Genomic DNA, 15,824 nt, shown 5'->3' on the forward strand with positions numbered 1-15,824 from the left:
TCCTGGAGGGGCGGGGAGAGCAGCCGGGAGCGCGACTGTGACACCTGGCGGAGACCCGGAGCGGGTCGGAATTTTTCAGTCTGTGGAGGCGGGAGGCTGTTGGTGCTGCGACTACAGGTACCGGAGCGCCCTTGAGGACTTCATTTCAGGGTCTGTGAGAGGTGAAGACAAATAGAGCCCCGTTCGAAGCAAAACAAAACGCCCTGCTTGCCTTTTCACTTTGTTTTGTTTCTTTTTAAGGTTTCTTGCCCCGGAGTGTTCCTGCCCCACAAGCAAGATGTGTACCTCGGGGTCTACCTCCTGAATCAGTACCTAGAGACCAGCTGCTTTCCCCCTGCGTTCCCTGTTGTGATTCAGCAGAGCATGAGAGTTGAAAAGGTGATCTTGACTTTCTCACTGGGTTTTGCTGCCTGGAGATAATCTAATAGTTCTTATAGAAAGCCACAGTTCTCACAATGTTGTAAATTTCCTTTAATAAAAATCACCCGAAAGCACTTCAACACAGTGCAAAACCACAGTTGGCCTTGAAGTAAAACCACAGTTGGAAGACTTTTGCTTCACAGGTCTGAGCCGAGTTCTGTCAATCTACTACTAAATACCCTGGTCGATGTTTTCTATTTTTGGAATTCCCTGGCATTTTCTAACTGGAGCAGAGAGAGCACTTTTGAATGTTCTTGGAGGTGTTAAAGACAGTTGCATTACATTTATGAAAGGGTTATTAATAAACTGCAGACTTTGGGGGGCTCTCTTAGATCCAGAAAATAATGAAAAACTATAATCAAATTAGTTAAGTTTTGAGACCAAAATCTTGTAGCGAAACAAGAATGTTCTTCAGATTTATTCTTTAAGTCACACCTGATTAATGAATATGATCAGGATACAAATAGCCAAAAATATTACCTACCCCTGTCCTGCTTTAGTACTTAATAGAATGAATATTCATTTTGTTACTGGACAATCAATGACAATTCCTAAGGTTTCTGTTTTGGATTTGGAGATGGAATCAGTTTTAACCTTCTGATTTTGCCCCAAATATTGTCACTCAGGTGGACCTTTCAGGGGAGAGGGAAGGCTCTGGGGCAGAACTTTTAAAGGTCTAGTAGATGATGCTCAAAAGTGACCTGTTTTAATCTGAGGACAAGAGAGAAGAAAAATGGTTTATTAAAGGGCCACGGTTGTATGTAATATTTTTATAAATCACATTCTTTGATTTATTTTATTTAAATTCTATTTTATTTATTTTTTCCAATTAAATTTATTGGTACATTTAAAGCAAACAATACAGTTACATTTAACCTTTAGGATCTTGCATCCTAATTCTTATTTTTTCCCCGTACTTCTGCCCTCCCTTCACATTCTCTTGATTTAAAGAATGTATGAAACTGGTTGGAGAAGAGTGAGTGAGCAAGAGCTGTTATCTTGGAATATATATTCAGAATCCAGAGGAACCTAGTTTACCGCATTTAGGCATTTGACGTGTTGAAAAGAAGGTGGTAAAAATGCAGTTTCTTTTTTCTCCGAAGAATTTCCTGATTAATGTTATTAATGTTCAGTTTGTCCTGTAGGAGACATTAAATTTTTTAACAAGAATCCCAAGGATACAAAATCATGAAGCACAGAATGATAAAATGACCTTGGGAGGGAAGGACATCTCATCCAACATCCTTGATTTGGAAAAAAAAGGAGAGAGTCTCACATTTTAGATGTTACTACTGCTCTTTTAAAAAGTAGTGCATTTGAGATTAGTAGTCAAATATATCCCAGAACTATTCTTTTCATAAAATGAAATAAATAATTGCCTTCTTGTAAGAATTGTTTGGGTTCATATTCTAGCTTTTTTCCCAGTTGGTTTCAGCTTTCTTACATCTGTTCTAACCTCTAGCTGTAAATACTTGCAGGAAGTAGTGAAAATATTTTCTCTTCTTAAACCTTCTGTGTTATTCGGGATTAAACGTTCTAAAGCATTTGTATAACAAATTCCTCACAAAAATTTATGAGCCATTGTATGTGAATGGTTCATGTTGATCATTTACACAAGACTACTTGAGAAGAATCCTTAGATATGGGTATATTAGTTTCCCAGGACTGGCATACAAAAGTATTGTACACTGGGTTGCTTTAACGACAGAAGTGCTAGAGGCTAGTACTCTGAGATGAGAATGTCTGCAGGACAGGGCTGTCTCTGAAGGCACTAGGGCAGTGATGGGTAACCTTTTAGACACGAGTGCCCAAACCCGCTTATTTGTCACAAAGTGCCAACCTCGATTAAATCTGAATACTGAGGTTTCAGTTAAGAAAAAAATAGCTCATATATCAACATCATTTGTCATAAAATAAAAACAATAACAGAACTTTCAATGATACAAGGGGATTTTCACTGAAAGGTAGAAGTTTGCATGTGTTATGCTTTTGCATGATTAATGTGACCTTTGCTGTCATATGCGTGCTGATAATTTGTCAAACCTTGGCTCATACTTTGTTAGTTGGAGAGCAACACGTGCAGTACTCAGGTTGTTAGTCTGTTTTTTGCACAGGATTTGGTATAAGCCAAAGCTGAACACAGCTGCTTACAAGCATAAGATGATCCAAACAAAATAAGGAAAGCAATCCCAAGTGCTTTCATTGACTTAAAGTTATTTGGCACAGAATTCCACATTTTAAGGATTTCATTTTCAGCACTATCAACTGTGCTGTCCTTTGTCCTTAACACTCTTTTTTCTCAAGTGTTGCACACAAGTTACAGAGTTTATTTTTCCATATAGAGCTTTCTTGAAATTCCAATAGCTCCATTTCCAGATTTACAAAATCTAAGCAGTATAAGTAGGAAAAATCAAGTTCTTTAAATTTGATTCCATCCAGAGAAGTAAGAAAACACAGGGATTTTTTTTTTTTGGTACTGGGGATCAAACTCAGGTCCCTACGCTTGCAAGGCAGGCAGTGGAACCACTGAGCTAAATCCCTAGCTCAACACAGGGTTATTTTCATGTTATAGAACTGTAAAAATCTGTTTCTTTTGCAGCTATGATAATTCTAGAAATTTCCTTGTAGATTTCTTAATGGCTTATAGAATTGACTGCAAATGTAGAATTTTCTAAGTGAATTTTTAGGTTTGGAAAATATTTTAGCTGCACATTTTCAAGGTCTCTTTCAAAAACCTGAAGTTTTCTCTCAAATGTTTTGATATCACAGAACATCTTTTCTGCTGTTTTGCCAATACCTTATAGTTGTTTTTTGTTGTTGTTGTTGATCAGTACATTGAAATGTAATGTAAAGACTATAAAAATCATGATGATTGGGGCTGGGGATTTGGCTCAGTGGTTGTACTGCCTGCCTCGCAAGTGCAAGGTCCTGAGTGTAATCCCCAGTAAAAAAGAAAATCATGAAGTTGTTAAACAAGGCCATATCAGTGAGCTGTGAATATTCCTTTCCTTTTCCATTCATAAACAGCCTAATTTTATTCAAGCGGGCTACACATCTTCCCAGAACTCATCCTCTGCTTAGCCACTGGACATTGAATATTAGTAAAGTTTTATACTGTGGCTGAATCTCATCAAGAAGTGCTTGAAACTGTTGAAAATAAGAGCATAAGCCATGATGTAATTCATCATTTTTTTGTGAATTCTTTGAGGATATCATCCAATTTTTTGCTGCTTTCCCTGGCACAAAGAGCTTCTTTATTTATAATACAATTAAACCAAATGACTAGATGTTTTGCTTCTTTAACTAAGAACTGTATGAAACTTTGCTATGCAAGGTCCCATCATTAGTAACTGAAACCACTTTTTCTGGTCTTACGTCTTATGACAAAAAAGCCTCCATCACAGCATTGTTGATACCAATCCCTTGTGTTTTTCCAGGCAAAGACACCAGTTTCATGAGCTCTTCTCTCATGATGTCACCAACAACATAACACAAAATTACTCCTAACCTTGAGTGATTATTTATATCTGCACTTTCATCCAAGCACATGGAGTAACAGGCTGCCCTTTGTAAGTCAGTGGTGAGCTGCTGACTAACATCACTTGCCACGTGCAGGACTCAGTCCTTAACAGTATTTCTGCTAAGTTGGCATCTCAGAGATGCGTTGCATAATTTTATCCTTGTTTGGGAGATCATGAAAAAGGGAATTACTCCCAGACAACATGGCCATTTTGATAAAATCCCCATCAGAGAGGGCTTTGTTTTGCTGTGCACAGTAAAATTTGAAAGCTGATAGCTGTCAGATGATTTGTTTTAGGACGATAAATGCAAAAACTATGATATTGGGAATGATATTTCCTCAACTTCCCTTCAAGAAAAGGGAAGGCTGAGGCAGGAGGATTGCTGTGAGTTTGAGACCTGCCTGGACTACATAGTGTGTTCCAGATCAGTCTCAACTACATAGTAAGGCCCTGTCTCAAAATAAAAACAAACAAACAAACAAAACCCCCAAAAGAAACTCTTTTCTTTCACTTTCACCAAGTTTGGCAACACTTTTGTGGTTGATATCAAAATGCTGTCTGACTCTTGATGTGTGACACACAACATTTACACTATACAGGATACATGACACTTTCCCAATGTGCTCAATCATTCCAGATGACTCTGTCTAGGCCTTTTGGAATGATCTTCCACTGTTTTCAAGTTTTTTTTTTTTTTTTTTTTTTTTGATGTTCAAGACTTGGAAGTTTACAAAAACACTAAATTTTAAAAAGGAAGCAACCAATACAAATCTATCCCTATACCAATAATAGCTAACACTATTAGTTAATACTAAAGAGTTGGACATTCCCTGAATCAATGATCTATGGTAGTGATTCTCAGCTGGGGTTCCTCTTGAATTTTCTGGCCACCAGCACAAGGGGGCAATGCTCCACTGACCACCAGCTTTTAGCTACCTCTGAAAAAGGCATCTGAATGCATTTGCTACCTTGTGGGGGCTTCTGCTAAAATCGTAGCCAGTCCAAGCAAGTACATATACCCTTGCTTTTGTTTTCATAAATTCTTCACAAACAACTAAGTATGATGCTGCAGATTCAAATATACCAGGGGGACAGCACAACATTAAAAGAATCTCAGTCTCTTAATCAGCATATCTATATGCTAAATCTTAGATATTAAATTTCAATTTTTCAAAAGAAACTCAAAGCTAAAATCTTCTGTTAATAAAAATGAATGTATTAAAATTCACAGTCAGTCCAAGCAAATATACATATCTTTGGCAGTGCACTGACTGGGCATGTAAAAGTTCGGATGAGTAATGGCTAATCAGGCATGGCTGGCTCTGCTCTTCCTTTCTGAGCACACTTGGCTCCTATGTGCATTGTTACCTGAGGCCTGGCTGCTAGGACAGTGCTGGGATGATATGGCTGGCATGCTCACAGAGGGCTCTAGGTGCTTGTTGCAGTATGTGTGCCATAGGTTTGCTACCATGCACTAGGGAAAGTGCATTTTCGGACTCTCTCGTAGCTTCTGGTGGTTCCTAGGCTGGTAGTAGTAGACTCTAGTATTTACATGACAATATAGTCTCTCTGTGCACATGTTAAAATACTTTGCGAGATTGGGAGGGCCCCTGAGTTGGAGCACCTTCAGTACTTTTTAAGTTTCTCCATAAGAAAACTGAAGCCCAATGTGAACTGTAAAAGAAGACTAAGGACTGCCAACCAACCTCTGACGAGGAACTTTAGCAATCAGAAACTCGACTGATTTCTAATGGGCTTTCCCATTCTAACCATATTTTCCTTGTCTTCTTTTTACATCAGCCTATAGAAACTCTCTGCCCACTTTATAGCAATGGAGCCCTCTGAACCTTTTCAGATTTTCAATGCTTGTCGGTCCGTGAATCATTCCTTTGTGCAAATAAAACATTGAGTTAATCTTATCTAATGCTTTTCTTTTAACAGTTCCTATCCTCAAATATACCTTTTAAAAAATAATAACACCTTAATATTTGTTTAGGGGATGAACCTACTCTGCTGTGACCTCACTCTTTTTTTTTGGTACTGGAGATTGATCTTAGGACCTTGCGCTTGTGAGGCAGGCCGCGGCCCCACTGAGCTAAATCCCTGGCCTGACCTCATTTTAACTTAACTAATTATATGTGCAACAACTCTTTTTGGAAATAAGGTCAGATATTAAGATGCAACCTATGAATATTGAGGGGTACACAGTTCAATTCTTTAACAATGAGTAAAGGGAAAGTATGCAATTATTGAAATGATTAAGGCAAACAGTTACCCACATTTGCTTAGTAAATCCAAACCAGTAAGACAAAAATGGATTACAGGGAACAGCCTCCATTTTTTGCCCTCAGTTCAGATCTGACTTTGGATCCAAGAAAAGATTTTTAATCATACTTATGTTTAAATCCATTTAAATCAGAGCTTTGAATCTTTAAACTCTGCTGAAAACTTTTTGTTTTCCACAGGATTCTATATAGAGTTCAGTGGAGAGGCTTTTATTTGATATGCCTTTTATTTCAGTCCTATCCCAGAACCTTTTATGTCAAGGACAAAATAGATTTGGCAATGGCTAGACAGTTATCATAGTGATTTTTTTTTTTTTAATCTGTGATACACTTAAAAACGTAGTAGCCTCCCCACCCTTTGCCCCTTTCTCTGTGTCTCTTTCTCCAGATTCTCTAAGAGTATAACTGCCAGTACTTAGGTTTACTTTTATGTTACACATGGGCAGAAGTTCTATTTATGTTCCTTCTTAGCATAACCAATTTCTTGGGAAGAGAAGTCATTCAGTCAACATTTAATGAGTATCTGTTGCATGAAGAATTGTTTTTCCAGTTACTCAAGACTCTGAGGTTGATGAAAGATGTTCTTTTAGCAGCAAGTGGTAAAACTAGTTCAAGGTGGTGACATTTTAAGCATTTATAGAGTTGGCTAACTCCTATTTAGCTAATAATTCTTCTTTTTTTCTGCTTTTTATTTGTGAACCCTGTGTTTTAACCACACACTTATTAAAAGTGCTTCTGTTGAATCCTAAGATATTATATCACTGAATTTTACGTATGCTACTTATTTGTAAGCGTATCTCTAGTTTCTATAAGTACCTACTAATAAAACTTCGAAATTTTATTTTTCCCTATTTTTTCTGTGCAGGTATTTGAGAATGCAATAGATCCTGGAGCTGTATCAGACCTTTTAGGAAGTAAGTGAACATTCAAATAAAAATAATAAATACAAACTACTGTGGGTAATTCATAGGTATAAAATTCTGGTAGTTTCTGAACTGTGATACTTCCATGTTTGACCTAAGGTTTCTCAATTTTATTGATCTTTCTAAAGAACCAACTTTTTGGATTATTATTTTTCTGTTCTCTTTCATTCATTTTTGCTTATTTTTTTCTTCTTTCTGTGTTCTTTAGGTATAGTTTACTCATTTTTTCCTTTGTCTTAATGTACAAAGTTAGATGATAGTATGATTCTTTTTTGTTGTTGTTGTTCTTTTATTGAGTTTATTGGTACATTTTAGGTATACAGTACAATTACATTCATTATTGGGATCTTGTACCTTTACATGATAGGTCTTGGTTCTCATGTTTTCCCCTTGTCTCTGCCCTCCCTTCACCCCCTTCTCCCCTCCCCATTTACAAATACTTTATTTCCATTTTTTCATTTTGTCATATTTTTTCTTTTCCCGTATTACCTTTCCCCTACCCTTCCCATTTTCCCTACACCGTCAGCCCTTTTCTTCCTATTTCACATGGTCAATTATCTCATTAGGATCTTATTATGTACTATTATAGTTTTTCACACCAGAGAAACTATTCGGTATTTACACGTGTGACTTATTTATTTCACTTAGGAATATATCCTCAATATACATCCATTTTCCTATGAATGAATCTAATTTCTCATTCTTTGTGGCTGAGTAGCATCCCATTTTATAGAAGAACCACATCTTCTTTATCCAGTTTCCAAACAATGGGCAAATGGGCTGTTTCCAAGTTTTAGCTATTACAAACTGTGGTGCTATAAACATGGGTGCACATACATCACTGTGATATGATTCTTTTAATTCTTTTGGAAAGATACACAGCAGAGGGATGGCTGGGTCAAATGGAACCTCTAGTCCTAGCTCTTTGAGGTATCTCCATATTGATTTCCATAGTGGTTGTACCAGTCTACACTCCCACCAACAATGGAGAAGGGTTTCTTGATAGCAGCCATTCTTTGTGGGGTGAGGTGGAATCTCAGTGTTGTTTTCATCTGCATCTCTCGAATGACCAATGATGTGGAACATTTTTTCATATATTTACTTGCTGTTTTTACTTCTTTGTCTGAGAAATGTCTGTTCATTTCAGATGCCCATGTTTGAATCAGGTCTTTATATTTGGGGGGGCTGATTGTTTTGAGTTCTTTCTATATTCTGGATAATAGTCCTTTGTCTGAGGAGCAGCTGGTAAAATTTTTTTCCCACATTGTAGGTTGTCTCTTAGTTCTGTTAATGGTTTGTTTTGTAGTGCAGAATATTTTTAATAAAATGAGATCCCAGTTGTTGATTCTTTCTGCTAGTTCCCATGCTACTGAGGATTTGTTCATAAAGTCTTTTCCTATGCCAATGTCTTCCAGAGTTCTGCCTAACTTATCTTCCAGCAAGTTTAATGTTTCTGTTTTAATATTTAGATCTTTAATCCACTTGTATTTTAATTTAGGGCACGGTGAAAGATAAGGGTCTAGTTTTAATCTTTGGCAGGTTGAGATCCAGTTTTTCCAACACCATTTATTAAAGAGGCTATCTTTCCTCCGGTGGGGATGGTCAGCTAGTTTATCAAAGATGAGGTGGCTGAGTACATCTGGAGTTGTTTCTGTATCTTCCAGTCTATTCCACTGATCCTCAGGTCTGTTTCTTTGCCAGTGCCATGCTGTTTTTATCACAGTGGCTTTGTAGTATAGTTTCAAATTGGGAATTGTTATACCTACTGCCATGTGTCTGTTGCCTAGGATGGCTTTTGCTATTCTTGGTCTCTTATGATTCCAAATGAATCTTTGGATTCTTTAATAGTATGATTCTTAATCACATGCTTAAGCTTTAAGAATTTTAAACTGAGATTTTACTCATTTGAAAGAATTAGTAACAATGTCACATACAGAATATAGAGTAAGAATCAGAAGCAAGTTCTAGATAACATGAAGAAATATTTGATAAAGAATAGAATCAGGATCAGGTGAGGTATCAGGCTGACATACCGGGTATATTAAGAAGTTTGAAATTAGGCAAATATTGATTCAGGGACTACAGATAATGCAGGTGATCACTAAGCAGCTGTTCTGGAAGAGAAAATCAGAGCAGCGAGAAAATAGCTCAAAGCCAAGGAGAGAATAAGAAAATAGAAAATCTGCAGGAATCAAAGGAAAGGTGGAAGAGCCAGAAATAGTAAGCCTTGGATGGATTGATTGGAGGTGGACATAATCTTAACTCACAGCATGTAGAGGAAACCTGGTTACTATTCATGCCATTCATTGAGACTGGGAATTCTAGAAGAGGAGTTGGTATAGTGGGGAGTTTATCTTTGGAAAGGTTGAATTTAGAGTGCCAGTGGGAGATGTTCAGTACTGTGCAGCATAACTGAAGCTCTGGAAAAAATGGATGTGGTCTATTCATAGAGACTGGAGACTCTTCAGGATGTATATTTTAATTAAGTCTTGAAGGAATGAAGTGGTCCAGGGAGTAAGCACAGAAAAGGCCCAGAAAGAACCTGAGCAACATGAGGGAACAGACAGATGAAGAGCATTCTATGAAGGAACAACTTCAAAAGATACCTACAATGCCATGCATGCGGAGTATCCCCAGCACTCTGGGAGGCCAAGGCAGGAAGGTGGCAAGTTCAAGTCCAGCCTGGGTAACTTAGTGACTTGGCAAGACCCTGTCTCAAAATAAAAAAATAATAAAGAGCCTGGGGTTGTAACTTAGTGTGATGGTCCTAGGTTTGATCCCCAGTACTGCAACAAGTGAACAAAACAAAGCAACCTCTACCATAAACTGTTTTCTAAATCATTGGGATCAAATATATTTCTTTGAGCACTAAAGCTGTGTTTCCTGCAGACATACAGGCAACTGGATATTAAGCATCTACCACAAAAATGATCCCTTTGAAACTTAGCTTTTAAAATGTGGATGTAATACCCAATGTACTGCATTTATCTTTGCATCTCAGCCTTAAGAAGCAGGAAGATGAAATATCTCTTTGCGATGAGTCACGTCTGGAAGGGCACCAATTCCCTCAAGCCTCTTTACATTCAAAAGAAGAATTTGGTATTTCAAATAAGCATCTAAGAATCGGGATCTTTTAATTTCCATTCCCAAATGTTCATCTTGGGAAGTGAACTGGAGCACTGAAAGAGTATGGATCTCCAGATCTGTTATTAGTGATTTCTACTGTCCTTGATATTTAAAACAAGCATGAAATACCATCCCAGCAGGCAATTAAAAGCTGGAAGTATTTTATAAAGCATCCTAATTAGCTTGTGCGTGGAAGAATGGGATTTTTCAGTGGAACGTCTTGTGAATAAGAACTCCAGTTGTTGCTATTAGTTATGTGGCCTTACTGTACTTTTTTCTTTGAGATTTAATTTCTTTATTCATAAAAATGAGGATATCTGTTATATTCAACTCATAGGCTAGTGCTGAGAATTAATTTAATGTAAGAAATGTACAGCCTGACAGAAATTAAGTGCTTAATATTACCACTGGGGTGATGGTAATATATATGCCGCTACCCATTTTGAAAACCTAAAATTTGAGCCTGTCTTGGCTTTTAATGTTTTTTTTCCTCTTGCATTCACATATTTTTCATAGTAAGAATTTTACTTTTATTGTGTTTTAATACTTTTTATTGTGTTCTAATATTACTTTGTAGAAATTACTATTTTTTTATTGTGATAGTTTATCTTGTTACCTTAAAGATTTGAATTTTATTCTTGTTTATATGGACATCATAGATGGACTCATTATTTCTAAATATATTTTGAACTCAAGAAATGCAATTTAAAAAGTTATGTTTTATGTCTAATTTGTATAGTCACAGTTTTAGGGAAGAGAAACTTTTGTATGTTAATGGATAACGATTTAATTTATTTACTCATTTATTTATTTTGAGACAGGGTCTCACTTTGTAGTTCAGTCTGGCCTTGAACCCATTATGTAGCTCAGGCTGGCCTTGAACTCATGGCAATACTCCTGCCTCTGCCTCTTAAGTGCTGGGATTGTGGGCGAGAGCCACCAGGCCTGGCTTCTTCTTCTTTCTTTGCGGGGTGGGTACTGGGGACCAAATTCAGGACCCTGTGCTTGCAAGGCAAGCATGTTGCCACTGAGCTAAATCCTGGGTCCCACGACTGAATTTTTAGAATGAAAAGTACAGTGTATTGTTATTTTAGTGCTCTGTAGACACACTTGGTTTTCTTTGAGGCAAGATCTTTTTATGTAGATCAGTCTGTCATTGAACTCACTGTGCAGTCCAGGGTGGCCTTGAACTCATGGTGATACTTCTGTCTCAGCCTCTTGGGTGCTGAAATTACAGGCATGTGCCCAGCAATGGATATGTTTTTCTTTTATGGTGGTAACAGGGATTGAACTCAGGGCCTTATACATGGTAGGCAGGTGCTTTACCATCAAGCTACATCTCCAACCCCTGATATACTTTTATATAAGTAATGTTTACTAACCGATTGTGCCACTGAAGCTCCTGAATATACTTTTAAAAGACAAAATATTACAGATTTGGTCTGTACTTTTCAAGAAGTACAGTGCCACTTTTAGAACTCAGTTCCGGTCAGTCCACTTCCTCACTTTATTAATACTTGAATCATTGTTGATGTGGCACTTACTTTTAATTATAGCTGCCCTGCTGTATCTGTGGGTAATGGGTTCCAGAATTTCTGCAGATTTCCAAATCCATGATGTTCAAGTCCTTATACAAAATGATGTAGTGGGCTGGGGATTTAGCTCATTGATTCTACCGCCTGCCTCACAAGCCCAAGGACCCAAGTTCGATCCCCGGTACAAAAAAAAAAAAAAAAAGGATGTAGTATTTGCTTATAATCTATCCATACAGTATTTTCTTGTATACTTTAAACCATCTCTAGAGTACTAATGAAATGCAAATGCCACGTAACTAGTTGTTTTTCCATATTGCTTAGACAGTGATGAGAAGGAAAAAGCCTGCGCATGTTTAGTACAAATACAATTAAAAAATATATTTTCTGTCTGTAGTTGAATAAGAGATGTAAAACCTGTGAATATGGAAGGCTAACTGTGTTGTAATTATTACTAATAGTATAAATTGGACGGTATTGTATCCCATTAAACTTATGCTTTAATGAAAAACTGTGGCAAGTTTCTTAAGCATTAAAATCTTATTTTCTTTTCCATTTTAGGCTTCCTAACCAGATTGGAATTAATACAGCTAGTCCCTCCAGGTAATGTGCCAGAAAATGCACTTCTAAACTAGCTTAAATTAAAAAGGATTTTAGCATGACAAAAGGGGTACTGTTACTGGCAATTTGTGCTTTTAAAGAAACATTAACTTATATGTTCATGAAGTCTATGTAGCATATACTGGCCCCCCACTGGTTTATTTTATTTTGTCTACTACTTCGCTCCAGAATATTTTCATCACCCCAGGAATAAACCCTATTCTCAAGAGTCATCGCTTCCCATTCCCTCCTCCCCACAGTCCCTGTCCCCCACTTATGTACTTTCCTTTTCTGGATTTTTCATATGAATGGAAAGTTACACTATGTGGCCTTTTATGTGTGACTCTTTCATTCTTTAGTAGCATTTCAAAGTTCAGCCATGTTGTAGCCTGTTATCAGACCTTAATTCCTTTATATTCCTGAATCTTTGTGGGGAAATACAACATTTGTTTATTCATTTATCATTTGGTGAACATTGGAGTTGTTTCTACTTCTTGGGTGTTACAAGTATTAGGACCATCTGGGTACACATTGTTTTGGTATTTGCTTTCAGTTCTTTTGGGTACATTCCTCTGTGTGGAATTAATTGCTAGGGCATATAATAACTATGTAACTTTTTGAAGAACTACCGCACTGATTTTAGTTTTCATATTTTTAAACAGGTGGGCAACAGTCTTCAAAAATATTTAATGGCTTGAAACTTATATGAACTTCAGATTCCATCATCCATAAATAAAATTTTATTAGAACACAGCCACACTCATATTTAAGTATTTTTTTATACCTACTTTCCTGGTGCAAAGACACAGTTGAGTAGTTGTGACTAGATGAGCTGGAAATCCTTAAATATTTACTGTCTGACCTTTTGAAGAAGTTTGTGACTTCTGGGCTAGAGTCTTGAGACTCTAGGACGAACCTGTTCCTTAATGCCTTTGTTTTGTGATGTGTCTTGAGCGACATAAAACCTGAGCTGGCAAAATAGGGTTGGACCCACGGATTCTCACAATCTCTCTGTTCCGCTCTGATGATTTTAAGGGATCTGCATAGGTGTGTGTGTGTGTGTGTGTGTGTGTGTGTGTGTGTTTGGGGGGAGATGGGAGAGGTGGTTTTCTGTAATTCAGAAAATTTTCTTTTGCTCCTTGCTACATTTCTGCTTTTTTCTTTTATCCAAATGAAAATAGCCATAGCTTTTACTTGTAAAAAGCTTCTGTAATCAAATTTTCTTTGACAGAATATTTATATCTTGGTGAACATATTTCTTGGATTTTGCTCTATGACTAGAAGATATAGTATGGACTTTTTACATACTGTTATATATTTTCTTGTGTTAATAGTTCTCCCAATTTTTTGGCCACAATTACAATGTCATATCTTTTTGCATTAATTTTTTTATTTTATGAGTGCACATTTGCAGTTCATACACTTTACAATCACCTTGGGGAGTGGTCACATGTACATACCACAGCTTGTTGCGTTTTTTAATACCTTTTTCCTTTCCTCCTCCTCCCTCCCTCCTGCAATTCCCCTACTTCAGTTTTCATTCTTGTTGATATTATTAATCTTAGCTCATGTTGTATCATATAATGTTTATGCTAATTGAGGTTATTAGCTTCCTCTACATGGCACATCTTTACTCTAATTATTTCCCATTCCCCTGCTCCTCACCCCTCACAGTTTTTCCCTTGGACCACTTACCTATTGCAAGAGAACCATCTCCTTGTCGCCTTCTGTCCATCATTATTATTCTCTTTCTTTGTACCTTGCCTCACTCCAGTGAGAGATGCTATACAGTATTTAAGCTTGCATGTTTGATTTATATTACCCAGGTGCATCCAGTTTCCTACAAATGTTTCAGATCTATCATTCTTTATGGCACAGTAGTGTTCCATTTATATATAGATTATTTTTTTAATCCAGTCATCTGTTGATGGGTATATAGGATATTTGCAAGATTTAGATATTACATGTCGTGCTGCTGTAAACATTGGCATGCCTGCATCACTGTAGTATGATGTCTTTAGCCATTTGGGGAAGATACCTAGTAGAGGGATCTCTGGGTCATGTGGAATTTCTAATTTCATTTCTCTGAGAAATCTCCATACTGATTTCCATAGTGCTTGCACTAGTTTACATTCCTACCAACAATGAAGAAGGGTTCCTTTAAGTTCACTTTAAGTGATTTCAATTCTGTCCCTGTATTTGGCCAAAAGAATTGCTTGTGGTTATAACAGCACCCACAGATTTAATCTTACAACACTCCTATAGGATAGCCCTCACAGTTACTTCCTTCCTTTGTCTCTTGTTTGGGCACACTATGAGAATATTTGTTTATTCTTTGTGGTTGTCCTGCCATGAGGTAGGTGAGGTGGAGTGGGAGAAAGGGAGGTGGTTGGATGAGGAACGTTAGGCTCCAAGGGGGACGTTTGAAGGGGGGAACAGTGGTAGAAGTGGTGTGTGAGCTTCTTGGAGTCTTTAGTTGAGTTGAAGTGTTTTTATTGGGAGATTTCAGAGGATTTTGGGGGGCGAGGGTGAGATATTAAGAAAGGGGGTTTCCTTTGTGATTGAGGAAAGCTGTGTGGTTGTCACAACTTGCTGATAGGGAAGACGATAAGCTAGGATAGGTAAGATTTGGAAGAGCCAAAGGCTTAGGAAGGGTAGGATGAAGGAATGACACCAGCGGGATAGGAGTGATTGTGCAGGAGTTAAGTGAGGGGAATTAAAAAACTTGGGGGAGGAGTTTATGTGCTTGAAAAAAAAAAAGAAATATGTTAATAATATTGTCTCCCGTGTGAGGTGAAGAAACTAGATAGGGAGCTGAGAAGAGGGAGAAAACCTAGACCCCTGTTAAATTAGAGCCAGTGAAAGAACAAATACACACAAGTAACAACCTAATAAATGCAGAAAACCACAAAAGAATATCACATAACCCTACATTAGTAAATACATCAAGAAACATACCTATAACCCATAAAATGCCCAGTGGGAACACAGGTTAAATATTCCAGTGAGACCCTGCATATGATTCCCAAGTAGCTTCTTTGCCAGAGTCTGTGTGCTCGCACCTCCGCTAACTCCTCCCATCCCTCTAGCACAGTGCGGACGTGAACTCAGACTCGGGCTGCAGGCATTCTATAGAGTCTGACCCAGTTGGAGTTCTTGGGTTAGGAACTCTTGCTGTCCCTCTCCCTGGGTGTGATGGTGGATTCTGCCGAGGAGGTTTGTTGATTTTGATGTTGCCCATTGAGTCGGGATTATTCTTAGGTAATCAAATCAGCCACAGCTGCTAATAGGCTAATTGTTTCAGTTGTATCCTTCAGGGGTGGCTGAGAAATAACAAACCATGAGACCAGCTTTTTGACTCAGCCTAGAGAAAAAATCCTGAGTGATAGTTTAATCATCACAACAACCCAAGTCTTG

General features: G+C 37.6%; 1 protein-coding gene across 7 annotated transcripts in view; it reads left to right on the forward strand.

The window, feature by feature from the left end:
- Positions 1-15,824, forward strand: part of Spata6l (spermatogenesis associated 6 like) — a 73,139-nt gene that overhangs the window by 18,323 nt on the left and 38,992 nt on the right. For 4 of the 7 annotated variants that reach the window (XM_010620842.3, XM_010620845.2, XM_010620841.2 and 1 more), the window contains 3 exons: positions 241-378; positions 7,092-7,140; positions 12,369-12,410. In XM_010620842.3, the coding sequence (XP_010619144.1) occupies positions 241-378; positions 7,092-7,140; positions 12,369-12,410 (229 nt within the window). Of the gene's footprint in view, positions 1-19; positions 162-240; positions 379-7,091; positions 7,141-12,368; positions 12,411-15,824 lie in introns of those variants that run through there. The other 3 variants (XM_010620847.2, XM_010620846.2, XM_033757674.1) reach the window with 3 other exon arrangements.

This window comes from Fukomys damarensis, unplaced genomic scaffold, assembly GCF_012274545.1.
Source record: "Fukomys damarensis isolate Sample0158 unplaced genomic scaffold, DMR_v1.0_HiC HiC_scaffold_31, whole genome shotgun sequence".
NCBI lineage: Eukaryota > Metazoa > Chordata > Mammalia > Rodentia > Bathyergidae > Fukomys > Fukomys damarensis.